The following is a 27,393-nucleotide window of genomic DNA, read 5'->3' on the forward strand; positions in this document are numbered from 1 at the left end:
TTACTCACATCTTCAAGCAGAGTATAGCACTTTGTCTGGGTTTCTTGGGTTATCCTAGGTAATTTATACTATGTATACTTGTATTTATGTGTACCTGTGAGACAGAGATAAAAAGACAGATAGAATGAGGGAGAAAGATAATTAGATAGAATGGAGGAAGGGAAGCAGCATCCGACCCCATTGTTTTGACAGGCGGGAGGGGGGAGTGAGTAATGAGACAATATGTCATTTTGACAGCTGCCGACTCCTGGTAATTTACACTATGGAGGAGGAGAAGGAGAAGGAGGAAGAGTAGGGGGAAGAGGAAGAAGAGGAGGAGGAGGAAGAGGAGGAGGAGGAAGAGGAAGAGTAGGAGGAAGAGGAATAAGAGGAAGAGGAGGAGGAAGGGGAATAGTAGGAGGAAGATTAGGGGGAAGAGGAGGAAGAGGAAGAAGAGGAGGAGGAGGAGGAGGAGGAAGAGTAGGAGGAAGAGGAAGAGTAGGAGGAAGAGGAAGAAGAGGAGGAGGAGGAAGAGGAGGAGGAGGAAGAGGAGGAGGAGGAAGAGGAAGAGTAGGAGGAAGAGTATGAGGAAGAGTAGGGGGAAGAGGAGGAAGAGTAGGGGGAAGAGGAGGAAGAGGAAGAAGAGGAGGAGGAGGGTGGAACACTAGTACACTGGTACTGGTACACTAACATTTCTGTCTGTCTATTTGTCTGTCTGTCAAGCTCCCTGTCTATCTGTCTATCCGTCTAGCTCTCTGTCTCCGAGAGCCACAAGACTGTGTCATCACTTTTACTCACATCTTCAAGCAGAGTATAGCACTTTGTCTGGGTTTCTTGGGTTATCCTAGGTAATTTATACTATGTATACTTGTATTTATGTGTACCTGTGAGACAGAGGTAGACAGACAGATAGAAAGAGAGAGACAGATTGAAAGAGATAGAATGAGGGAGAAAGATAAAACACCATTGTGTATGACACCATGTTTCAGAGTTCCACAAGCTGCAGAACTAATAGGAATATGTTCAGTGACTGTATATTGGTATATATATTATAGAACAATAATAATAAACAATGTTTTGTATTGTTTGTTTTTGTAAACAAGTTTTGTAAACAATATATTGATAATTATGTTTGTGTGCTTATTGTGTTGTATACAACGAGTGTATATATGTACATTGCACCTTACTTTGGTCTCATAGGCCACATAAGTTATGTGAAAAAATAAAATAGTGAAAAAAACAACAAACCTTCAAAAACAAGTAAACTAAAGTTTACCGGGTGAGCGGCAGTCGCCGCTGTTGCCATACGCGGCTCATTTTCTGCAAACTTCATGCATCCATATCTCCGTAAGTATTGATGGTAATTTTTTTTTGTTTATCCTATAATGTTTAGAAAAAAAAACTCTATTTTTTCATAAGAAAAATTTTTTTTTTTTTTTTTTGAAATTTGGCCGACCCTGAGAACGAGTTTGGAGAGGGCCTGCCGATCAAAGGGTTAATAAATGTATGAAAGAGGAGAAGGTACCTAGGGTTTGGGCAGGGGCATGTATAGTCCCTTTATAAAAAGGGGAAAGGGGACAAAAGAGATTGTAAAATTATAGAGGAATAAGTTTACTGAGTATACCAGGAAAAGTATACGTGAGGTTATAATTGAAAGAATTAGAGGTAAGACAGAATGTGGGATTGCGGATGAGCAGGGAGGCTTCAGAGTGGGTGGGGGATGTGTAGATCAAAGTGTTTACATTGAAGCATATATGTGAACAGTATTTAGATAAAGTAGGGAAGTTTTTATTGCATTTATGGATTTAAAAAAGGCATATGATAGAGTGGATGGAGGAGCAATGTGGCAAGTATATGGAATGGGTTGGATTACTAAATGCTGAAAAGGGGCTTTTATGAGGATAGTGAGGCTCAGTTAGGGTGTGTAGAAGAGAGGAGAATACTTCCCGGTAAAAGTAGGTCTTAGACAGGGATGTGTAATGTCACCATGGTTGTTTAATATATTTATAGATGGGTTGTAAAAAAGTAAATGCTAGGGTGTTTGGGAGGGGGGTGGGATTAAATTATGGGGAATCAAATTCAAAATGGGAATTGACACAGTTACTTTTGCTTGTGATACTGTGCTTATGGGAGATTCTAAAGAAAAATTGCAAAGGTTAGTGGATGAGTTTGAGAATGTGTGTAAAGGTAGAAAGTTGAAAGTGAACATAAAAAAGAGTAAGGTGATGGGGGTATCAAATGATTTAGATAAAGAAAAATTGGATATAAATTGGGAGGGGGAGTATGGAAGAAGTAATGTTTTCAGTTACTTGGGGTTTACGTGTCGGCGGATGGATTTATGAAGGATGAGGTTAATCATGAATTGATGAGGAAAAAAGGTGAGTGTGCTTGAGGTATATGTGGAGTAAAAAAACGTTATCTATGGGGGCAAAGAAGGAATGTATGAAAGTATAGTGTACCAACACTCTTATATGGGTGTGAAGCTTGGGTTGTAAATGTTGCAGCGAGGTGGCGGTTGGAGGCAGTGGAGATGTCCTGTCTAAGGGCAATGTGTGGTGTAAATATTATGCTGAAAATTCGGAGTGTGGAAATTAGGAGAAGGTGTGGAGTTAATAAAAGCATTAGTCAGAGGGCAGAAGAGGGTTGTTGAGGTGGTTTGGTCATTTAGAGAGAATGGATTAAAGTAGAATGACATGGAAAGCATATAAATCTATAGGGGAAGGAAGGAGGGGTAGGGGTCGTCCTCGAAAGGGTTGGAAAGAGGGGGTAAAGGAGGTTTTGTGGGCTAGGGGCTTGGATTTCCAGCAAGCGTGCATGAGCGTGTTAGGAGTGAATGGAGACGAATGATACTTGGGACCTGACAATCTGTTGGAGTGTGAGCAGGGTAATATTTAGTGAAGGGATTCAGGGAAACCGGTTATGTTCATATAGTCGGACTTGAGTCCTGGAAATGGGAAGTACAATGCCTGAACTTTAAAGGAGGGTTTGGGATATTGGCAGTTTGGAGGGATATGTTGTGTATCTTTATACGTATATGCTTCTAAGCTGTTGTATTCTGAGCACCTCTGCAAAAGCAGTGATAATGTGTGAGTGTGGTGAAAGTGTTGAATGATGATGAAAGTATTTTCTTTTTGGGGATTTTCTTTCTTTTTGGGTCACCCTGCCTCAGTGGGCGACGGCCGACTTGTTGAAAAAAAAAAAAAATGATCCCAAATGGATAAACAATAGATTAACCCTTTCAGGGTCCAGAGGCCAAATTTCAAAGTGTGCACCAGGGTTCAAGAATTTTCAAAAAATAATTTTGTTATTTTTTCTTATGAAATGGTAGAGAATCTTTTTATGAAAGTAATAAAACAAAAAGTACGAAATTTGATGGAAAATTGACAAAATTATGCTCGCGAATTTTGATGTGTTGGCGATATTTACACATCGGCGATTTTGCCAACTTTGACTCCCATTTTAGGCCAATTACAGTATTCCAGTCAACCAAATTCTTAGCTATTTCACTAGTATTACTTCTATTCTATCGATTGAGCACAAGAAATCGCCAGGTCAACTGTTTCAACTACAAAATAAAGTGACCGGAAATTGGTAACTTTGCCAATTTAATGCAAAGTTCAAAATATTCAAATTTCAAAATAGGGTCCAGAATAAACAATGCAGGCATTCCTGGCACTAAACTAACATTTCCTCTGTTTATTAGTTATGTTTTCAGGCTTTGCAAATGAATTCCATTTTGATTTTTTATTCACATGATGAATTTTTATTCAAACCAAAAAATAAAAGATTTACTGTTATGCAATACTGTAATAATTGTATAAATAATATCACCACATTTGTGAATGTATATTAGACCCACCAGCTGTCATGTGTTAGTCTTGTGAGGTCATGTGTTTACTCTTGAACATCGGCAAAAATTTAACATTTCTGCTACTTTGAGCTCAGTTTCAAGCCATTTCCAATACTAAAACCTATCAAAATCATCTTTATTTCTGTAGTATATCTTCCATTCTATCAAATGAGACCACAAAATTGCAAATACAACTATAAAAAACATACGAAAAAGCGCTGCATTGTTGCTGTTTTAATCGAAAATTACAGTCGCAGTTTTTTTTCTCAAGAGTTGATCCCATGTATCAGAAATCTTCCCTATGAGGATAGACTGAGGGCCCTTAATCTGCACTCTCTAGATAGGTGTAGAATTAGGGAGGTTATGATTGAGGTGTATAAATGGAAAACAAGAATTAATCAAGGGGATGTAAATAGCGTGCTAAAAATATCTAGCATAGACAGGACTCACAGCAGTGGCTAAGTTGGAAAATTTCTGATTCAGGAAGGATATAGGAAAGCAATGGTTTGGTAATAGAGTTGTGGATGAGTGGAACAAACTCCTGAGTACTGTCATAGTGGCTACGATGTTGTGTAGTTTTAAAAATAGGTTGGATAAATACATAAGTGGGTGTGGGTGGGTGTGAGTTGGGCCTGACTAACTTGTGCTACTAGGTCAGATGCCATGCTCCTCCCTCAAGTGAATGTGACTGACCTGACTAGGTTAAGGCATTGGCTTAAGCTGGTGGGAGAATTGGACCTGCCTTGCATGGACCAGTAGGCCTGTGATGAATGGTTTGAAAAACCGACAAGTTGAAGATTGAGACACTTATGCAGCATATGGGAATCTTTATTCAGGAAACGTTTCACCACACAGTGGCTTCATCAGTCCAATACAAAGAGGAAGGCGTAAGGAGAGGAGGAGAATGAGGTAATCAGTCCCTCAACCTGGAGTCGATGTGTTCAGTCCATCAATCTTATAGAATGTACAGCATAGGGCCGTAGACGTGGCTTATATACTGTAGTGAGGTGACATGAAGCAGATGGAGGCGGGGTCATAGTGGTACCATCCACTAGTCGAAGTAGGTCTTCGTCCAAAGGTTGAACAAGTGTTGAAGAATTCTTTGTAACAAGATCCCATGATGCTGCAGTGTCTGACAGTTGTGATGAATGGTTTGAAAAACCATTCCTCTTTGTATTGGACTGATGAAGCCACTGTGTGGCGAAACGTTTCCTGAATAAAGATTCCCATATGCTGCATAAGTGTCTCAATCTTCAACTTGTCGGTTTTTCAAACCATTCATCACAACTGTCAGACACTGCAGCATCATGGGATCTTGTTACAAAGAATTCTTCAACACTTGTTCAACCTTTGGACGAAGACCTACTTCGACTAGTGGATGGTACCACTATGACCCCGCCTCCATCTGCTTCACGTCACCTCACTACAGTATATAAGCCACGTCTACGGCCCTATGCTGTACATTCTACAAGATTGATGGACTGAACACATCGACTCCAGGTTGAGGGACTGATTACCTCATTCTCCTCCTCTCCTTACGCCTTCCTCTTTGTATTGGACTGATGAAGCCACTGTGTGGCGAAACGTTTCCTGAATAAAGATTCCCATATGCTGCATAAGTGTCTCAATCTTCACCAGTAGGCCTGCTACAGTGTTCCTTCTTGCTTATATTCCTACCTGCTTTTAACATTTCTATCTTTATCCCGTCAATCCCAGCTGCTTTACCCCTTTTCATTCTACCCACTGCCTCATGAACTTCCCCCACACTCACAACTCGCTCCTCCTCACTCCTACAAGATGTTATTCCTCCTTGCCCTATACACAAAATCACAGCTTCCCTGTGTTCATCAACATTTAACAGCTCCTCTGAATATTCCCTCCATTTTCCCAATACCTCTAACTCTCCATTTAATAACTCTCTTCTAGTTTAACAATCAGATCCATTTGTTCCCTAGTCTTCCTCAACTTATTAATCTCCGAAACTTTTTCTTATTTTCACCTTTATTCTAATGGACAAGTGGAGCCTAGTAAGGATATAGCATATTTATGTATTTTCAAATGAATTCTTAGCCAAAAACCAAGTAGTGATAATTTTAAAAATTATTTTAAGACCTTTATATTCATGATTTTCTGTTACAGAAAAGGTTATTAGGTATATTAGTGGATCAGTCGAATCGATGTACATGTATAGTGGTGTCGACATTTTGGTATGGGTGTGAGAACCTGCCCTCCTCTTTCTTGGATGAAACTTGAATGCCTCCCATTCCTTCCCCAGGCAACCCCCATTGAATGTAATAATAATGTATGGGTGTGAATCATAGTTTTCAAATACTGAAGTGAAGTCAAGATGGAACAGTGAAAATATCTTACCGAGACCAAAATGTTGTGTGAATATTATGTAGGCAATAAATAATGAGGAAATTATTAGTGTGTTTGGTAGCATGACAGGTATAATGCAAGGAGCAGAAGAAGAGTTATTGAAATGTTTTGGTTATGAGGGGAGATGGGAGCATAAATTTCAAATGAATTGAGGATGGTGTAGTGGATATCTGAGGAAGGGGTGCTAGGGTGAGAGAGAGAGAGAGAGATCTTGGGGTAAGAGCTTGAGCAAAAAGCAGGCATATTTTAGCATTTTAGGCTGGAATGCATCTTGAGTGAGGAGCAGATTTATTGAACTAAAATATCACAGCCTTTCTGTAAAGGCAGGTGGAGCAAGTGACTGTGAATATATAGCATCACTGGATATTTTGTGATATTTTAGCCTTATTAATAAGATTTTGGGTATTCTCTCTCATTCTGGGATAATTATTGCTCAGGAAAAGTTTTGATTTAATTACCATTATCATTTCATCTTCACAGTCAAAGAGTACTTTTTTATTTTTGCTTATACGGTGGAGCCTTGGTTGTTGAACTTAATTTGTTCCAGATGTCAGTTTTACAATCAAAATGGTTGACAACCCAACCAAGTTTTCCCATAAAGAATAATGTAAATAAAATTAATCTATTCCAGACCAAAAATGACAATATAATAGCTTAATACTGTAATAATAATGTATAAAATTATACAGCACACAGAAACTGTAAAAATGAATATTAAATGAAAATTTAACTGCCTCTTACCTGTCAGAGGAGAGCTAATGGCAAAATTCTAGCGGCTTCAGATCTTGCGGGAGAAAGCTGGTAGGCCTACATGTTAGAGAATGGGTCTGCATGGTCAGTGTGCGTAGTATAAAAAAAATCCTGCAGCACGCAGTTCATAATGAGAAAAAAAACTGCGACTGTCTTTTTGGTTTAAAATAGCGACTTTGAGGTGTATTTTCATGTGGTATTTAAGGTTGTATTCTCGCTTTCTTGGTCTCATTTGATAGAATGGAAATATTACAGAAATAGAAATGATTTTCAATGGTTTAAAGAATAAAAGTAGCTGGAAATTGAGCTCAAAGTAGCAGAAATGTTTGGTTTTTGTCGATGTTCAAGAGTAAACAAATCATGTCCCATGTCCAACTGGTGGGTCCAATATGAATTCACAAATGTGCTGATATTATTTATACAATTATTACAATTATGCAGTACTCTGAATAACAGTAAATTTTCTACTTTTTTGTGTGAATAAAAATTCAAAATGAAAAGCAGGTATAATTTATATAAGAGGGGCCTGGAGACGTAACTAATGAACAGATAAAATGTTATTTTAGTGCCAGGAATGTCTGTATTGTTTATGCTGAACCCTGTTTTGAAATTGGCCTTTCTTGAATTTTGTGTGAAATTGGCCAAATTAGTAATTTCAGATCACTTTGTTGGGTAGTTGAAATAGGTAAATGGGCAGTTTCTTGTACTCAATTGATAGAATAAAAGGAGTTCTAGTGAAGTAGCTATAAGTTTGGTTGACTGGTATTATGGAATTAGGGCTCAAAGTGGGCAAAGTCGCTGATACATAAATATCACCGAGACCGCTAACTTTGCGATAGCATAATTCTGTAAGTTTACCATCAAATTTTGTACTTTTGGTTTCATTACCTTCATAAGATGCACAGCAAAAGCTTAAGAGATGTTTATAACACGTGCGTTAGTCACTATACTGACTGAGACCCACGCTGTCGACTCTGTCTGGTGATCACCTGATCTGAGCATTGTTGGCCGACAACCAAGACCCCATACGAAAACCAAATCTAACAAATTGGTTCGAAATCCAGTTTGTTCGACAACTAGTTCGTCGACAACCGAGGTTCCACTCTATAAATTAATATTTTATCTTAAATTTAAGTAACTAGGTAATTTAAATACTATTTATGTTTTTTAAGGACAGGTCCTGTACATGTAATTTTTTTTTTTATCTCACTGGCTATCTCCCACCAAGGCAGGGTGACCCAAAAAAAGAAACACTTTCACCATCATTCACACTATCATCGTCTTTGCAGAGGCACGCAGTTACTAAGGTTTAGAAGTCTCTCTTAACAGCAAATATCCCAGACCCCTCATTTAAAGTGCAGGCATTGTACTTCCCACCTCCAGGACTCCAGTCCAGCTAACTGGTCTCCCTTAATCCCTTCACAAAATATTACTCTGCTCACACTCCAACAGCTCGTCAAGACCCAAAAATCATTCATCTCCACTCTTATCTAACATGGTCACACATGCCTGCTGTATGTTCAAGCTCCTTGCATACTAAACCTCTTTTACCTCCTCTCTCCATCCCTTCCTAGGATTACCTCTATGCTGCCTTCCCTCCTATTTTGCTCCATCCTCTCTAAATGACCAGACCACCTCAACAACCCCTCCTCAGCCCTCTGAATAATATTTTACACCACACATTGCCCTTAGACATGACATCTCCACTGCCTCCAGCCTCCTCCTTGCTGCAACATTTGCATCCCTTGATACAGAGCCATATAAGAATGTTGGTATCACTATACTCTCATATACTCCCTATTTTGCCTCCATGGACAACATTCTGTGTCTCCACAGATACCTCATTGCACCACCCACCTTTTTTCTTTCATTAATTCTATGATTTATCTAGTCCTTCGTAAACCCATCTGCTGACACATCTACTCCCAGATGTATGAACACATTTACTTCTTCCATGCTCCCTCCCTCCAATCTAATATCCGATTTTTCTTTATGTAACCCGTTTGATACCCTCATCACCTTACTTTTATCTGTGTTAACTTTCAACTTTCTTCCTTTACACACCCTCCAAAACTCATCCACTATTATTATTATTATTATTATTATAATCAAGGGGAAGCGCTAAACAACTCATCCACTAACCTTTACAACTTATCTTCAGATTTTTCCAAAAGCATAGAATCATCAGCAAAAATTGTCTCTGTCAACTCCCATTTTGTATTTGATTCCACCTAATTTAATACCATCCCTTTCCCCAACACTGTAGCATTTATTTCTTTTTACTTTTTTATTTCAGGTACGCATGATATCCATGCACTCATCTTGGGCCGTGCCATTACTGGACTGCAAGCATTCAGTGCTAAATAAGTTTGAAGTGACCCTTCACTTTCTTCTCAATTGTCTGAAGTGTTAGTATAACACTGTACTCTATTTTTTAAAGAAAAGTAAATCAGTAGATTGGTATTGTGATGCCATTTAGATGGCACACAATTATTAAAAAGTTTTGCTATCTATCATTTGTTTTGTGGATGTTTCCTGCAACATAAATGAAGGGAAGGTGTTTCATTCCTATTTTCATATTATTTGTGAATATGTGTAGTAAAGTGCATCAGATTTTGTGAAAAATTATGCTCTAGAATGCTGAAGGGTTTTTGGTTAAATAATTTGCTTTTATACTGATTGTATATGATAGCATGTAAATAATAGTAATAGAAAAAACTCTTGCATGATAGTGTTGTATTGTTGCTGCATACTTTTTTTAATGCCAGGCAGACTTGTACAGTTGTAATTGTTGAGGTAATAGTGTATATTAATGTTTTCTTCTAAATCATCTTGAATAGATAGCCATATTTGTTTTTTTATAATGGGCAGTTATATATTATTACAATCAAAACTAAGCACTAAACCCACAAGGGTCATACACCAGGTGATTATATAATTATTTCTATTTTTTTAACAAGCTGGCCATCTCCCACCGAGGCAGGGTGACCCAAACCTTTATTCAGATATCACACTAAACAGCAAATATCCCAAACCTCTCCTAAAGTGCAGGCATTGTACTTCCCACCTCCAGGACTCTAAATTTGCCTAACTGGTTTCCCTGAATCCCTTCACAAAATACTACCCTGCTCACACTCCAACAGCTCATCAAGTCCCAAATACCGTTCGTCTCCATTCACCCCTATCTAACATGCTCACACATGCCTGCTGTATGTCCAAGCCCCTTGCACACAAAATCCTTCTTACCCCCTCCCTCCATCCTTTCCTAGGATGACCACTACCCCTCCTCTCCTCCACTACAGATTTATACACCCTCCAAGTCATTCTGTTTTGCTCCATTCTCTCTCTAAATGACCAAACCACCTTTACAACCCCTCCTCAGTCCTCAGAATACTTTTAGTAACTCCACACCCCCTAATTTCCACACCACGAATTCTCTGCATAATATTTACACCACACATTGCCCTTAGACACACCATCTCCATTGCTTCACACTCACATTATACCACTATACTTTCATACATTCCCTTCTTAGCCTCCATAGATAAGGTTCTTTGTCTCCACAGATACCTCAATGCACCACCTACCTTTTTTCCTTCATCAGTTCTGTAGTTTACCCCATCCTTCATAACCCCATTTTTAATTATATATTTGTAAACCATATTTTGAAGCTTTTGTTAATATTCATTGATCATCTTATCAATAAATGTTACAGAGTATTAGTTTAAATTATATTTACTCAAAAGTTTAATTATGCTAGCTTTTGTCTTCATTATTATTTTAGATTCTGTGCAACTCTGAATATGCACTTGATAGAAGCACTCTGTGAAAATAATATGACAGCATGATGCATAGTTTTTTTTTATCACCATAAATATTTCCTAGGCAGTAGGTTGGTAGACAGCAACCGCCCAGGGAAGTACACTACCGTCTTGCCAAGTGAGTGAATGAGTGTGAAATGGAAGCCTGTAATTGTTTTACATGATGGTAGGATTGCTGGTGTCTTTTTTCTGTCTCATAAACAAGCAAGGTTTCAGGTACATCTTGCTACTTCTACTTACACTTAGGTCACACTACACATACATGTGCAAGCATATATATACACACCCCTCTGGATTTTCTTCTATTTTCTTTCTAGTTTTTGTTTATTTCCTCATCTCCATGGGGAAGTGAACAGAATTCTTCCTCCATAAGCCATGCATGTCATAAGAGGCAACTAAAATGCTGGGAGCAAGGGGCTAGTAACCCCTTCTCCTGTATACCTTTCTAAATTTAAAAATAGAAACTTTTGTTTTTCTTTTTGGGTCACCCTGCCTTGGTGGGATATGGCCGGTTTGATAAAAAAAAAAAAATATTCATGCTTCAAGATAATTTCTGTCTTTCGTGGTAGATCTGAGTTTGATTTTTTTACTCATTGAGAATACTCTCCCAAAACTGGTATATGATTTTGAGAATTTTGTTTGTGACATTGAGTTGTTTTTCAAAGAATGATTGGAATGTCTGGAGCTGATGTGGACAAATCTTGTTACTTTTGTCAGAGGCACAGGGTTGACTCTCAGATTTGAGGACCTGTGGAAAGTGATATGTCCTTTACTGATCCACTTTCTTTGAAGTTTTTCATTCAGTTGTTGAGTTAGTATGTGAAACTTTTTTCCTTGAGTAAGCAGTGAGATTTCTTCTACCAGCTGTTATGGTCATAGGTGCTATCCATAATACATATAGTTAACCTTTCCTTATATTGTTGCCATTTTCAATTAGTCACAATTATTGACATGGATGAACTTAAAATAATTATTATTATTATATTAGCACTTCCTTCTTCTTTCTGATTATAATAAATTTTTTTTTTTTTTAACAAGTCGGCCGTCTCCCACTGAGGCAGGGTGACCGAAAAAGAAAATACTTTCATCATCATTCAACACTTTCACCTCACTCACACATAATCACTGTTTTTGCAGAATACAACAGTTTAGAAGTATATACATATAAAAATACACAATGTATCCCTCCAAACTACCATTATTATTATAATCAAAAAAGAAGCGCTAAGCCACAAGGGCTATACAGCTCCAAACTACCAATATTCCAAACCCCTCCTTTAGAGTGCAGGCATTGTACTTCCCATTTCCAGGACTCGAGTCCGGCTATATAAAATAATCGGTTTCCCTGAATCCCTTCACTAAATATTACCCTGCTCACACTCCAACAGGGGAGCACTAAACCCATAGGATTATACAGCACATGTGGGGGAGGGGGGAATGGAAAGTATTCAGACTCATTTCAGGGAACCGGAGCACAGACCCAGTTCCCTAGATCAAGAACCCCTCACCAGCATCAAGGAACCACCCTTGAGGGGCATAAAATAATTAACCTCTACAATAAGAGCATCAAATATACTATGAATTTTATTGTGGGTGAAGCACAACGTTTTTTATATATAATATGTATTATGCTTTCAGGTAGCTTTCAATATAGGTTGGACGGGCATGAGTGGTTGTGGGTGGGTGTGAACTGGGCCTGCCTAGCATGGACCATTTGCTGTCATCCAGCATTCCTTTATTCTTATGTTTAGAGTTTGAATGTACTAATAATAGAGGCAGTTATTACAATTTAAAAACTGCACAAGGGCTTTATAACACACTGGATATTTATGCATACTGTATTTTGTGACAAAACATTATTATATTTCTGAAATGACTAATTAGAAAACTTGCTAGTTAATATCACCTATTTTATGTATTATTATTATTATAATCAAGGGGGAAGCGCTAAACCCGGAGGATTATACAGCGCCTGGGGGGGGGATGTGGAAGGCATTCAGGCTTAATTCGGGGAACTGGAGCACAGATCCAATTCCCTAAATCAAGAGCCCCTCACCAACATCAAGGAACCTTCCTTGAGGGGCCTATTTTATGTAAAATAGAAATGTTCAAATATAACTGTACAATGTATTGTATACATATTAATTTCTTGTACATAAACAGTTTTCTTGTATTTATCATGATGTTTTATTGTCACCACATCATTGAATGTTTAAGCATTTTGTGATATTGTTAATTTAAGCTTGAAGCTCAATGGTAGAATCTGTAAGTTTTATCCTCAAGAGGGTTTCTTGGCATAGTGAAGAGGCTCTTGATATGAGGAGTTAGACTTTTTCCTCCTTCCTCAGACTGAATTTAATTTCCCCCTCCCCTCTCCTACACATTAAGCCTATGGGGATATTTCCCTTGTAAATTACAGCTTCCTTTGATAACCTTGGTGGTGGTGTTTGTATGGAATCTAGATCATTTAGGGATGTGCCAAGCTACCCTCTGGAACTCCAGAGGGCAGCTTCATGTGTCCTTTAGGTGATGGGTGTAACTTTGGAGACTGTCAATCCAGGAGGTTGCGGCCAGAGGAAGTGTGCCTCTCAGTGGGTTTCTCGTCGCCCTTCTCTTTTATATCCAAGGTGGCTCGGTGATTGTGAGGTTGTCATCCTGGATTGCTGGTTTACTGGAATGAAGGGTAGGATAGAGAGTAAGCTCTGTGCAGTACCAGCACTACCGGTAACACCAAGGGAACTTTTGGACATGGAGGGTGATGAATATCAAAATGGTATACAATACCGACAGGATGGTTGGTAAGACACACAGGCAACAGTTAGGCAACTTTATTCTGAAACATTTCGCCTACACAGTAGGCTTCTTCACTCGAATACGGAAAGTAGGCAGGAACAGTAAAGATGTGAAGACGATATAATCAGTCCATTACCCTTGAAGTCGTAGATTTGAGGTTGTCAGTCCCTGAACTTCTCCAGGCTGAGGGAGTGACAACCTCAAATCTACGACTTCAAGGGTGATGGACTGATTACATCGTCTTCACATCTTTATTGTTCCTGCCTACATTCTGTATTTGACTGAAGAAGCCTACTGTGTAGGTGAAACATTTCAGAATAAAGTTGCCTATGTGTCTTACCAACCATGGAGGGTGATATACAGTCTCTGTTTCTTCTGAGCTGGCCCTCTTTACCCCTGCCCTTCCCTTCCCCCCACTTTTTTTTCTCTCAGTAAAAAAAAAACCATAATGGACAATAATTTTTGTGATTTGCCTCCTCCTCCAGGGACCCCTTCTTTCTTTAAAGTGACCCCGGCACACCGGTGAACCGTTCCACCAACCCAGTACTGCCTTCAGGCAACACCTCATTGCCTGATTCCAATGCCAGAGTTCTGGCTGATCCTTTTGATATCTCTAACCATGATTCTGACTTTCTCCAATAGTGTGCTGATATCTGGATCAATCACACTTCACAGAACAGATTGGCCTGAGACCCCTGTCCCAGCAACCTCAATCTGTAACAGACAATACTGACACTGATAATAACACTCCTTCCTCCTATTCTTAGAAATGAGCTACTCAAAAAAAATTTCCCCTCCAATCTGCATTTCAAGGGCACTCATTGACAAAAGTCTATTCTCTTCAGCGAATGACACCTACAGATTACCTCTCTGACCATAGCATTAACAAAGTGCTCTTTAGGCATGTTGGACAAAACATTTCCTTTCATGCCCTCACGAGTGGATTATAATTAAAATCATGGGGGGAGTTCTAAACCCGTAGGAGTATACAGCGCCTGTGGGGGAGAGGGGATAGGAACTTAAGAAAGAAGGAACGCTGCAGCAGGCCTACTGGCTCGTGTGAGGCAGGTTCAAATCCCCCACCGGCCCAAGCCAATGCCCCAACCTAGTCAGGTTAGGTCACATTCACTTAAGGAAGGAAGGAACACTGCATCTGACCTAGTCAGGTCCAACTCACACCTACTCATGTATTTATCTAACCTATTTTTAAAACTTCACGTTTTAGCTTGTATGACGGTACTTGGGAGTTTGTTCCACTCATCCACAACTCAATACCAAACCAGTGCTTTCCTATATCCATAATGAATCGGAATTTTTCCAACTTAAAACCACTGGCTAGATATTTTTAGCACACTATTTACATCCCCTTTATTTATTCCTGTTTTCCATTTATACACCTCAATCATATCCCCCCTAATTCTATGCCTTTCTAGAGAGTGCAGATTCAGGGCCCTCAGTCTCTCCTCATAGGAAAGATTTCTGATACTACATGGGATCAACTTTGTCATCCTCCATTGTACGTTTTCCAAAGCATTTATGTCAATTCTGTAATACGGTGACCAAAACTGTGCAGCATAATCTAAATGAGGCCTAACCAAGGATATATAGAGTTGAAGAACAACCTGATGACTTGTATTATTTATGCTTCTTGATATGAAGCCAAGGATTCTGTTCGCTTTATTGTGAACACTTATGCACTATTGTCTTGGTTTTAGATTACTGCTAACCAGAACTCCCAAATCCTTTCCACAAACAGTAATATTAAGATCTACATTATTTAGTTTATATGTGGCATGGTTATTTTCCTGTCCAGTGTCTAGAACTATGCATTTGTCTATATTAAACTGCATCTGCCACTTCTCCGACCACCACATCAGTCTATTTAAATCTTCCTGGAGTGCTCTAATGTCCTTGTCAGAATGAATTCGTTGGCCTATTTTGGTGTCATTGGCAAGCTTGCTTATATCGCTATTTATTCCCTCATCTAGGAGCCCAACAATGACCCCTGTGGAACACTCCTTGTAACGCTTCCCCACTCTAATTTCTCCCCATTTATGCAAACTCTCTGTTGCCTATCTGTCAACCATGCCTCTATCCAGGAAAAAATTTCTCCTCCTATTCTGTGTGCCTTAATTTTCCTCAGTAACCTCTGATATGGAACTCTATCAAAAGCCTTACTGAAGTCCATATACACAATATCATATTCATTACCCTGATCTACCTCCTCAAATACACTAGTGAAAAAAGTTAATAAATTCGTAAGGCAGGAACGCGCTTTTGTAAAACCATGTTGAGATTCGTTGATCAATTTATGCTTTTCAAGATGGCTACGAATTGCCTCAGCAGTTATTGATTCCATAAATTTTCCCACTCTGGAGGTTAGGCTTATTGGTCTATAGTTCGAAGCTAAGGACCTGCCACCTGCTTTGAAAATAGGTATCACATTTGCCATTTTCCACTTACCTGGCACTATGCCAGTTTGTAGTGATATGTTGAAAAGATTAGCCAAAGGTTTGCTAAGCTCCTCTTCACATATCTTTAGAACCCTTGCATACAGTTCATCAAGGCCTGGGGATTTGCTAGATTTTAATTTATCTATTTCTTTAAAGACCATGTCACTTGTAACCCTAATCGTGCATAGTTTATCTTCCTGTTCTACATAATTTATTATTTCTGGAATATTGCTAGTATCTTCCTGTGTAAAAACTGAGAGGAAGTGTTAAAAACTCTACACATTTCCTTATCACTGTCTGTGAGCTGACCCGAGTAACTTTTGAGTGGGCCTATCTTGTCCCTAATCTTATTTCTGTATACCTCAAAGAATCCTTTTGGGTTAGTCTTCGATTTTCTTGCAGCTTTAACCTCATAATCTCTTTTTGCTTTTCTTAGTCCCTTTTTTTATATCTCTAACTGAATACAGTAGAACCTCGGCTTGCGAATTTAATCCGTTCCGTTACCTTGTTTGTATCCTGATTTGTTTGTATGCCGAGTCAATTTTCCTCATTTAAATTGAAATAACATTAATCTGTTCCAGCGGAATTCCTGCTCTCAGGAGGCATGACAGAATAATGCTAATATCAACTCTATGGCTTACATATCTATCACAGTTCATCACATATGACATAAACAATATAAATAACATAGAAACCTGATATACACTCTAGAATGAATAAAATATGTCATTACGTATGTGGCTAGTGGATGGCGGCGGAGGAGAGTGGTCGTGGGCATTCTCACTCCAGCTATGAAAATGTCTCCCCTTCAGAGGTGTTGTTATAAGAGAAAACAGAGTTTGTGAGGCTAACTGCATTAGATCACTACTTTCATAAGGAAAACATCAAGTAGAACTAAACCAGTGTATGTACCTTGGAGAAAAAATGCTGGTGAAGGTTGATGGTGGAAAAGATAGGCAGAGTGGTGTATGCTGTCAGGAGTTCATTTCATTTCGTCCTTTTTCTTTCACTTAATTGCTATACTCTTAAGAGTGTAGCAATTACCTTATAGGTAAGGCTTGGAAGGGAGTGACTAACAGAACCTTGAACTCTGCTTGGAGGAAATTGTGGCCACAATGTGTAGAAGAGAGGGATTTTGAAGGGTTTGGTGCTAACCCTGAGAAGCCTATGCCAGTTGTGGAATCTATTGTGGCATTGGGGAAGTCCATGGGGTTGGAGGTTAGTGGGGAGGATGTGGAAGAGTTGGTGGAGGACGACGATGAAGAACTAACCACTGATGAGCTGCAAGAGCATCTGCAACAGCAAGAGGACACAACTGAGGAAATTGCTTCAGAGGAGGGAAAAGAGCAATGGAGGAAGTTGCCTTCTTCAAAGATTAAGGAAATTTGTACAAAGTGGGTTGACTTGCAAACCTTTATGGATGAAAATCACTCTGACATAGCTATTGCAAGCCATGCTGGTGACTTTTACAATGACAATGTTGTGAACTATTTTAGGAAAATCTTAAAGGAATGCGAGGTACAGAGCTCAATGGAAAGATTTGTGAAGAAAATTTCTCCAGGAAGGGGGTATCAGCCCCTTTCAGCCCTGAGGGGCCCAGCCCTCTCAGAAGGGGCAAGCGTCTTGTTTACTGCTACAGCGAGTAATTGATCCCAGATGCAGTACCAGTATGCGACGTGTGGTCAAGCGACCGCCGCTCCGTGCAAGACTCCAATGTTGCAAAGTGTATTTTAATACACTTATGAAATTTCGCACAAACCTATATGCCTACATGGCTGATATTTCCAAAGCTTTCTTAAGAGTAGGACTACAAGAAATAGATCGAGATTATACTTGATTTTTGTGGCCTGAAAATCAACATGATCCTCAAAGTCCTGTGACAACTTATTGTTTCAAATCAGTATTGTTTGGTGCAACATCCTCTCCATTCTTACTTGAAGCTACTCTAAATACACATTTGAAGAAATCTGAAAGTCCCTTCAAAGAAATCTTAAAGAAAAGTTTCTATGTGGACAATCTTCAAGGTACTGTGAATAAAGAGGAGGATTTGAAATCCTTATACAGAGAAGCTAACAAGGAGATGAAAGAAGCAAATATGCCTCTAAGGATGTGGAATACAAATTCAAAGCAATTAAGGGAACTTATCAAAGAAGATTTCCCTGAAGCTGAAATTCCTGATTGCAACAATATGCTGGGACTAAATTGGAACACACAGGAAGATACTTTGAGTCTCAAAAAGATAAATAATAAATCATGCAGTACACTCACTAAACGTAGTTTACTGTCAGAGGTATCACAATGTTTTGATCCTCTAGGACTCGTCTCACCAATTACCATAAAAGGTAAAATGCTTATGCAAGATGCATGGAAGCTCAAAATTGGATGGGATGAGAACTTGCCACTAGAAATGAGTCAAGCATGGGATGAAATATCCAGGGAGTTTAAGCAACTTCATCAAATTAAATTTCCCAGACAAACAGGTCAAGAGGGAAACAATTACACATTACATGTGTTCTGTGATGCGTCAACCAGAGGTTATGGCGCTGTAGCTTACATGACTAATAATGAAGGAAGTACACTAATTACTTCAAAGGCCAGGGTAGCACCCTTGAAGGTCAGAACAGTACCACAATTGGAACTGACAGCACTCTATGTAGGTACAAAATTAGCTGTCTATCTCAACAAAGTACTTGATCATCTCACTATTGAAAAAACCATGATCTGGAGTGATAATGAAGCAGTTCTCCAGTGGTTAAGAAATAATAAGAGTAAGTTGGTCTATGACCAGAACAGAGTAGCAGAAATAAAAGAGATGCAGAGAGATTATCTCTTTCTCCACGTCTCTACCCAAGAGAATCCAGCTGACATGTTGTCATGTGGTGTCCCACTCAAGAAATTTGTGGATAATAAATTATGGCTCCACGGACCGAACTGGCTCTCTAATGAAAATAACTGGCCTCAGCAAAAACCTCACATTATGCCAGAAGAAACAGTCTGCTTGAACACAACAGAAATAAGTTGTGTAAATACTGCAGACACAACAGAAAGTCATTGATGGATCTAAATATTCATCTTTGGATAAACTCTTAAGAGTTACAGCTCTTGTCTTTAAATTCATTAAAGGAATAAAACCTGATTATGAATGTCTTGAACCCATTAAATACTGGGTGAAACTAATACAGAAAGATGTTTTCTCTACAGAATATAAATTTCTAGAAACAAAGATAAATCCCCAAAGAAACCTGTCATGATTAATTCTTTAGGACTTTACCTCGACTCAGAAAAGATTATAAGATGTCGAGGAAGAATTCATAATTCTTCACTACCTAAAGAAGCCATACATCCAATACTGATCCCCAAGAATCATTGGCTAACAAAACTGATTGTGCAAAACGCCCACAGTAACGTGTTACATGGTGGGGTAGCTGACACACTGTCATACGACAATCCTACTGGATACCTCTAGGTCGACAAAGTGTGAAAAACAAATAAAGGACTGTATTACTTGTCGTCACTATGATATGCGAGTATGTCAGTATCCAGGTCCACCTCCATATCCCTCTGAAAGAGTTTGTCATATCACTCCATTTGAGGTGACAGGTGTAGATTACACTGGACCAATAATTTTAACCAAAACAGTTGACAAAGTTCCCATCAAGGTGTACATCTGTTTGTTCACTTGTGCTACAACTAGAGCAGTACATCTAGAAGTAGCCACTGACATGTCTGCTGAAACCTTTATCAAATTATTCAGAAGGTTTGCAGCCAGAAGGGCATGTCCCAGACTTATGATTTCAGATAATGCAACGAACTTTGTTGCTGGTGCTGCTTATATAAGCAAGATCTTTGATCAACCAGAAGTACAACAGATGCTGAATCAACACAGTTGTCGTTGGAGATACATTCCTCCTAAATCTCCATGGCACAGCGGATTTTATGAAAGAATGATCGGCATTGTAAAACGTTATTTAAGGAAGACTCTTCATCGTCAGAGAATAGACTTAGAAGAATTCCGTACAGTTGTGACTGAAATAGAAAATAAAGTCAACAACAGACCTCTAACTTATGTTACCGATGATCTGGACAATTTAGAAGTGTTAAGTCCATCTCATTTACTCCATGGCAGAAGGCTCGAACCTGTTCCTCCCATGAATGATAAAGAAATCATAGAGGATCCTACTTTCGAACCTGAGCAACTCAGACGTATCAAACACCTTAATAAAGTGATTGAACGTTGGGAGAAAATTTGGCGAGAAGACTATCTCACCTCATTGAGAGAACACTTCTATGGAGCTGGTGTTCCTGAAAATCATAAGTCCTTAAGACCTGGTGACATAGTGATTATTGACAATGATGGTCCGAGGTCCCAATGGCCACTTGGAAAAATTGTGACCATATATCCTGATGCAAATGGAATCATCAGGACAGTTGATGTTTTAAGCAAAGGTGTAGTGAATAAGCGGACAATAAATAAACTGGTGCCCTTAGAATTACACACTGTTGAAAACAAAATTAGTGATTCTCCAGAAACTACACAGACTAAAGCTGTTCAGAAAAGACAAGCAGCAGTGGTGGCGAGTGAGAAAATCAAATTAATGTTAAGTGATGAATAGTTCACCTGCAGCGAACCTCCGCCGCCCCCCAGTGTGGAGAAAATTTCTCCAGGAGGGGGGTATCAGCTCCTTTCAGCCCTGAGGGGCCCAGCCCTCTCAGAAGGGGCAAGCATATTGTTTACTGCTACAGCAAGTAATTGATCCCAGATGCAGTACCAGTATGCGATGTGTGGTCAAGCGACCGCCGCTCCGTGCAAGACTCCAGTGTTGCAAAGTGTATTTTAATAAAAGACAGTCCACTTCTTACCTTAGCAGGATTAAGGAAAATCCTGCTCCCACTTTATTACTATGGTAAAGATAGTGTACATTGTTGTCTATGCTTAAGACAGCAAGATTCAAGCATTCTGCTTTGCTTCATCGAGAAAGTGGCAAGAAAGCAAAAGGTACTAGGTCAGCTTTTCCTTTATGTGAGGGGCAGTAATGGCGTGGGGCATTGTGGCGTCTTCAGATTACTTTTGACTCTACTGAGAGTGACACTGATGCCAGGATAACCAACAAAGAATGATCTGTGTGTTAGTGTGAACAAAGTGTCTCACAAAACACGATAAACGCTTACAGAGAAGTGTGATCAACTTCTTAGTGATACTGTGTGAACAATTATTGATGAACAGTGTAACAACGAGTGTTGCGATCCAACAGAGTGTAGTGCGACATTCTTCAAAGAACACTATTCTTCAATCAACTCAACGGATATCCGGGCCTAATTACGGGTCAGATACATATACCCAGGTAAGTGTTCTAACTCGTGATGTACTACTATTGACTGCGCAGTTGAGTATAAAATCGTGAGTTAGTCACTTATCATAAACCCCAGTGATATGCAGACCTTTGAGTCCACACACATAAGTTTGTCAGCAATCAGTGAATGAAATATGCTGACATAACACCCCCTAGGGGTAATTTATTGTTTACATAATATGATCTATTACAGCCCGTTGAGAGAGGACTTCGACAGCTTCTCAAGACCTCGTCTGTAGGGGCGGCTGTGCAGGCGATGAGCTGTCTTTCTAAGTTAAGTTTTCCCTATATTTAAAATTATATCTTATCTGGTAAGCCATTTCTCAACAAGATTTTTGGTGCGACAGAAGTCCAGTGACTCTCAAGTTGTTCCCAGTGGCATTAAAACAAGAAGGGAAGTAACCCTGGAAAAGGACTTATGGAAGGGGATTCCCCTTCCAAAAAATAATACACCTCCATCTCCCCTCCTCCCATCTCATCACTCACTACATCTTCCATCACAAATCTGGCATCATTGGGACCGTTCCCCCGGGACTCCCCCCTGGCCAGTGTTTAAACCGTTTTCACCCCGGTCGTTTGCAAAAATGAACATTTTCCAATTTTCCCAGCCTTTTCGGGGGTTTCCCCGAAAAAAAAGTCAGGGGCCCCAAAGCCAATTTCCAACCCTCGCAAAAGGGCCCAAATTTCCCATGGACAAGAAGAAAGGGCATTTTTAAAATGGGGGGAGGCCCTGTCTCCAAGCTGGCCAGGTTGTAAAAAAACCCCAATCAACCCGCTACTACCGAGGGGAAGGGGCAACAAAGGGTTTTCAAAAACCCAAAGGGGAACAGGCCCCAAAAAAGGTCCTTGAAGTCTGAAAGGGGGGAGATTTTTATTGGGTGGATAAACCAAAAAAAAGGTAGCAGGGGATAGCACTCTTTGGGTCATTGTGAAAAAAGGGTAGGAAGTTGATGGCGATTTAATTAAAAAAATGGGTAATTTAAGGCCAGCAAAAAGGTTGGTTTGGGGAGGGTTTAAAAGGGGAAGGGGTAACCCCAGGGACTTCCACCCCTTTCCCAATGGGGAAAAATTCCCCTTTTAAAAAACCCAAGACCATCAACACTCTCCCTCCCATCCCATCAATCCCCTGATCTTCCCAAAAAAAAAGGTGTCATGTAATGTGCATTTTTTCTTCAGTTTGTTGGGATTAAAATTAATATTTCCCTGTGGTAAAAAAATTTTTTTTTTTTTTGGGGGTGCCCTCAGGTTAAATTTTGTTTCCTTATTTCTTGGGGGGAAAATTAACTTGACTAACGAAAATTTTTGACAAAACGATGAGCCTCGGGAAAGGGGATTAATAGCTTTATCGAGGGTCCACTGTAAAAAAAAAAACCATACAAAATATCTGCAAAGAGGGGTTGGTGAGAAGTGAACCCCTTATTTATTCCTATTTTTTTTTTTTTTCGTTAAAACATTTTTTATTAACATTGCCCAAGTTTAAAGAGATACCCCAACAAAAAACCCGGGAAAAAAAAATTTTCAAAATCATATAGAAAGCCCAAGCCAGGTACTGGAAATAAGTCACTTTGTCTGATTTTTTCTGGGTTACCCCAGGTTCTTATAATACACTGCTTTTTGATTCTATGTTTTATTTGTGTATACCTAAAAAACTTTTTTACTTCTAGTCTGTCAACTGAGTACAAGCCAGCCATTCACTTTCCCCCCAATAAAGGGGTCAAAAATTTGGGAATTTGGCTTTCACACAAAATTTAACCCCAAATTTAAAATGGGATAAAAAAACAATGCAGACATTCCTGGACTAAAATAACATTTTCTCTGTTCATTAGTCAGGGCTCATCCCCCTCTTATATTACTCTTGCTTTTTGGGAATTTTTATTAAAAAAAAAAAAAAAAAGATTTACTGAGAACTACTGCATTTTGAATAATTGTATAAAAAATGTCAATCCATTTTTGACTCCGTGGTTTGGACTGGGGGGACAGGTTTTGGGGCGGGGGGTCATTTGTTTACTTTTGAACTTTAAAGAATGAACATTTGCTACTGCGAGTGCTTTCAGGATTTTTCCCTGAAAAATCAAAATCATATTTTTTCTGTAATATATTTTTCATTCTATCAAATAAGAAAAAGAGAATATAACCATAACAACCATGAAAAAATACCCTAGCGCCGCTAATGGCTGAAAAAGGAACTCTGTTTTATGGTCTGTTTTTTCTTTTTTGGTTTGGAAGAAGTCTTTCCATCATAATTGCCCAAGTTTGAAAAGATACCCAAAAAAGGGTTAAAAAATTAATTAATAAGTAGGCAGGGAGGATAACGGCCCCCGGGCGCGTGAAAAATTTGCCTTTAGCCCAAAAACCCCTCGGCCCCCCAACCTCAAAGTAAAACCCTACCAGCCTCATATTTTTCCCGGGATTGTTTTCCCAGTAGGGCATTCCAAAAAATAATATTTTTAAATTGGGTTTTTTTGGTGCTGTTTCTGGAAAAATAAGTGACCAGGGGCCCCAAAAACCTAGTTAACCCTACAAAAGGGTTAAATTTCCCAATAGAGATGAAGAAAAAAATATTGAAAGTATAAAATGGAGTTACAACCTGGCGGTTTACAAGAAAACCCAAATCAACCATCTCCTTTGTGGCCAGAAGGAAACCAAGGGAAAGCGTTCTTGCCAAAGGTTTAACTGTGTTTTGAAACAGAATCGAATGAGGGAAAGATGTTGAGAGACTTTATTGGTGTGGAAAAATGAAAAACAGCTACAAAAAGGGTTTCTGGTATAAAAAGCAAAAAGGGCTGGGGTTTATAGGATTTAATTAAAAAAGGCCGAACTAGTGATGTTTGGGAGTAAATTTTAAGGAGGGTTGGTTTAAGATTTAAAAACGTAGTGGCATCATAGTGTGATAAGGCATGGTGGGCTGCAGTTCGGACCACGGGGCTGAAAAATAGGGCGGGAATTGGGAGCATGAAACGGGGAAATGAAACCTGAAAAATGTTTAATTGTGATGAAACAGGCCTGTTTTGGAAGAAAATCCCAAGCAGGCCCTAATTACTCAGGAAGAAAAGGCACTCCCAGGACATAAGCCTAAAAGCGGGCACTTTTTGATTTTTCCCCAATGCTAGTGGTGATTGCAAAGTTAAGCCTTTATTAGTGTATCCTCTAAAACCCCCGACGTTCAGGAAAAAAGAATGCCTCGGATAATTTGGGGCCCTTGGAGGGCAAACATGGCATGGGTCCTGGGGGACTTTTTATAACTAACATTTTGCCCCAATAAAAAGATTACCTAACTGAAAAAAAATGGGAATTTAAGTGCCTCCGGGTTGAAATCCCCCTGGTCATCCTACGGGACGTGGCAGGCGACATGGGGACATGGCTTTAAAGGGGAAGTTTTTTCCTCTAATCCCTCTCCTGCAGCCCATGGACCAGCAGGTTATTGCAAACTTCAAAACTGACACAAAAACTCTGTTTGAAAGGTGCTTTTTAGTGACCCAAAAATCAATGTCTAAAAGAGTTTTGGGAGACACTTTTAAAATCCTCAATTGTATAAACCTTTAAAGGGAAGGCTTGGGAGGGGGGCAAGAAGCCTTAACTCTTTGGAAGAAACTTTTGAATGTGTGAAAAAGGGGTTTTAAGGGGTTTGAGGTAACCCGAGGGTATCCAGTTGAGGCATTGGGGGTCCTTGGGGTTGGAGGTTGTGGGGAGGATGTGGAAAAGGGTTTGGGGGGAGGAGACAATGAAAAAAACCCTGTGGTGATAGATCAACCCAAAAGCGAGGCGACCTGAGGAAATTTGGGTTGAAAGGAGGGGAAAAGGGAAAAGAAGAATTTCATACAAAGATTAAAATGTGTCAAAATGGTTTGGTCAAACCTTTTTATGAAATCACCCTCAAAGTAAACCCCTGTTGAACCTGTACACTGACAATGTTGTGAAACACTTTGGGGAATCAAAAAAGGAAGGGGGTACAGGCCCTTTGGGCAGATATGTTGTCCAAAAAAAAGTCCCGTACCTGAAGCTGGGCCCAGTGGCATTTAAAAAAAAGGGGAATAACCCCAGAAAGGACTGACACCCAAGTCTTAATGGAAGGGACCCCCTTTTAAAACACCCAAAATCTCTCCTCCTCCCCCTCCCCTCAATCATCACCCGTCTTAAAAAAAGTAAGTGTCATGTAAATTTTGCATGCCTTTTTTAGTTTGTGTGTATTAAAAAAAACATTTCATGTGGTAAAAATTTTTTCATACTTTTGGGTGTCTTGCGGGTTTAAATTTATTTATTTTTTCTTAGGGGGAAAAATTTATTCATCCATTTTTTGCAAACCCAGCCCTCTTTCGGATTAATGTTCCCGGGGTCCACAATAATAATAATAATAAAAATAAAATTTTTTATTTACTAAAGTCATGCAATTCCTTACTACATCAGTAAAATAAATTTATTCAGGTATAAAAAATACAGTTGCATAGAATTATCATCATGCAGCATATGTGGAAACCAGGGAAAAAAAAAGTCAGACAAGTGACTTATTTCCTTTGGGGGCCTTTTTCCTTATTATTATAATATAAATGTTATAATATTTTTTTAAATTCTTTAAAAGAAATAACATCTTTTTATCATGCTAAAAACTCTATAGATCATTGCATCTAAAAACAAGGGTCACATCTACAATCAGTGAAAACTACTGTAAAAGGGACTTTTATCTAATTTTCAAGAAAATTAGGTAGTGTCCCAGGATACACCTGCATTCCCAAAAGGTACCCATTTACTGATGGGTAAACAAAAACAGGTTAAAAACATGCTAATGTTTCTACCCTGGCTGAATCAAATTTACCAAAAAACATATATGGCTAATCCCAAAAGGGGGACTAAAAAAAAAAGCCCGTTGACTTTTTGGGGTTTCCTAGGTTCTCCCAAAATCGTTTTGTGATAATTAAGAAGAAAAAAACTTTTTTTTATGTTTATCCGGAGAGTGTATATCATAGTTGCACTGTGCTAACTCCTTTTCTCTAATATAAGCCACCAAGACGGGTGGGGGAATTGTATTTGTTTCCATATCCCTTCATAATCTGTCAACTGCTGTTTTTAAATATTTTCATTCTGGTATTTTAAAATTTTTATTTATTTATATTTTTCTTTTATGTTAGATCAATTGGGAAATAACTTATGTTAATTGCGTAATAATAAAAAATATTCTCCTGCATCATGAGACTGAGCTCATGGCAACTGACAGTGGCTTCAAAGCCACCTTATCTTTAATGGATAATGTACTGTGTAGGTGCTTTACATAATGAGAACCAATTCTTTATTCATTGGAACCATGGCTGGGCTAAAAATAAGCAGGTTAAAACAATAAATGGAAAAAAGAAATTGGAATGACTTATGCAGCAAGTAGCGCCACCAAACAGTACCAGCAGGTTGGTGTGGCGACTATGGAAATTTGAAATTATGCTAGCCAAAATTAGTGCCGAATAACTGAAGGAATCGAATAACTGATTGCCAGATTTGTGATGGCGGACCTGTACTGTATAACAAAAAAAAAAATAGAAAAAGAGTTTTTTACACGTTTTGAAATGTAAAAAACAATTACTTTTACATACTGTCAAATGTTGAAAAATGTATATATACGTTTGGGCGTTACGGATTAAGGACATTTGTCCTGAATGTGTCCACGCAGCCTGAGCCCATGTAAAGCCAGTGTGCCATTGTTTACATGTCGGGGAGGACAATTCCTCAGTACATGCAATATATTTTGTATTATTCCATTGTTTTTAGTGCTTGTAACTGCTAAATAAGCCACCATGGGCCAGTCCTGTGGTAAAGAAGGAAAGAAGCACAATAAAATTCAAGAAAAACTCGTAACATAGTACCAAAGTGGAGGAAGAAGAGAGAGGGGTGAATGTGCCTTCTGGACAGATTAGTGATTCTCGATATATGACATACTAAAGCAGCAGGTATAGATAAAGGCTATAATGGCAGCCAGCAATAAGTGTAGAATTAGCAGTGTAGCAAGTAAGTGATAAAAACGACAGAAATAACTA

At 39.0% G+C, this 27,393-nt stretch overlaps 1 protein-coding gene across 4 annotated transcripts in view; it reads left to right on the forward strand.

Moving 5' to 3' along the window:
* Nucleotides 1-27,393, forward strand: part of LOC128694358 (glutaryl-CoA dehydrogenase, mitochondrial) — a 175,532-nt gene that overhangs the window by 89,380 nt on the left and 58,759 nt on the right. For 2 of the 4 annotated variants that reach the window (XM_070080040.1, XM_070080043.1), the window contains exon 10: nt 9,255-12,956. In XM_070080040.1, coding sequence (XP_069936141.1) covers nt 9,255-9,325 — 71 coding nt within the window. In that variant the 3' untranslated portion in view covers nt 9,326-12,956. Of the gene's footprint in view, nt 1-9,254; nt 12,957-27,393 lie in introns of those variants that run through there. The other 2 variants (XM_070080042.1, XM_070080041.1) reach the window with 2 other exon arrangements.

This window comes from Cherax quadricarinatus, unplaced genomic scaffold, assembly GCF_038502225.1.
Source record: "Cherax quadricarinatus isolate ZL_2023a unplaced genomic scaffold, ASM3850222v1 Contig98, whole genome shotgun sequence".
NCBI lineage: Eukaryota > Metazoa > Arthropoda > Malacostraca > Decapoda > Parastacidae > Cherax > Cherax quadricarinatus.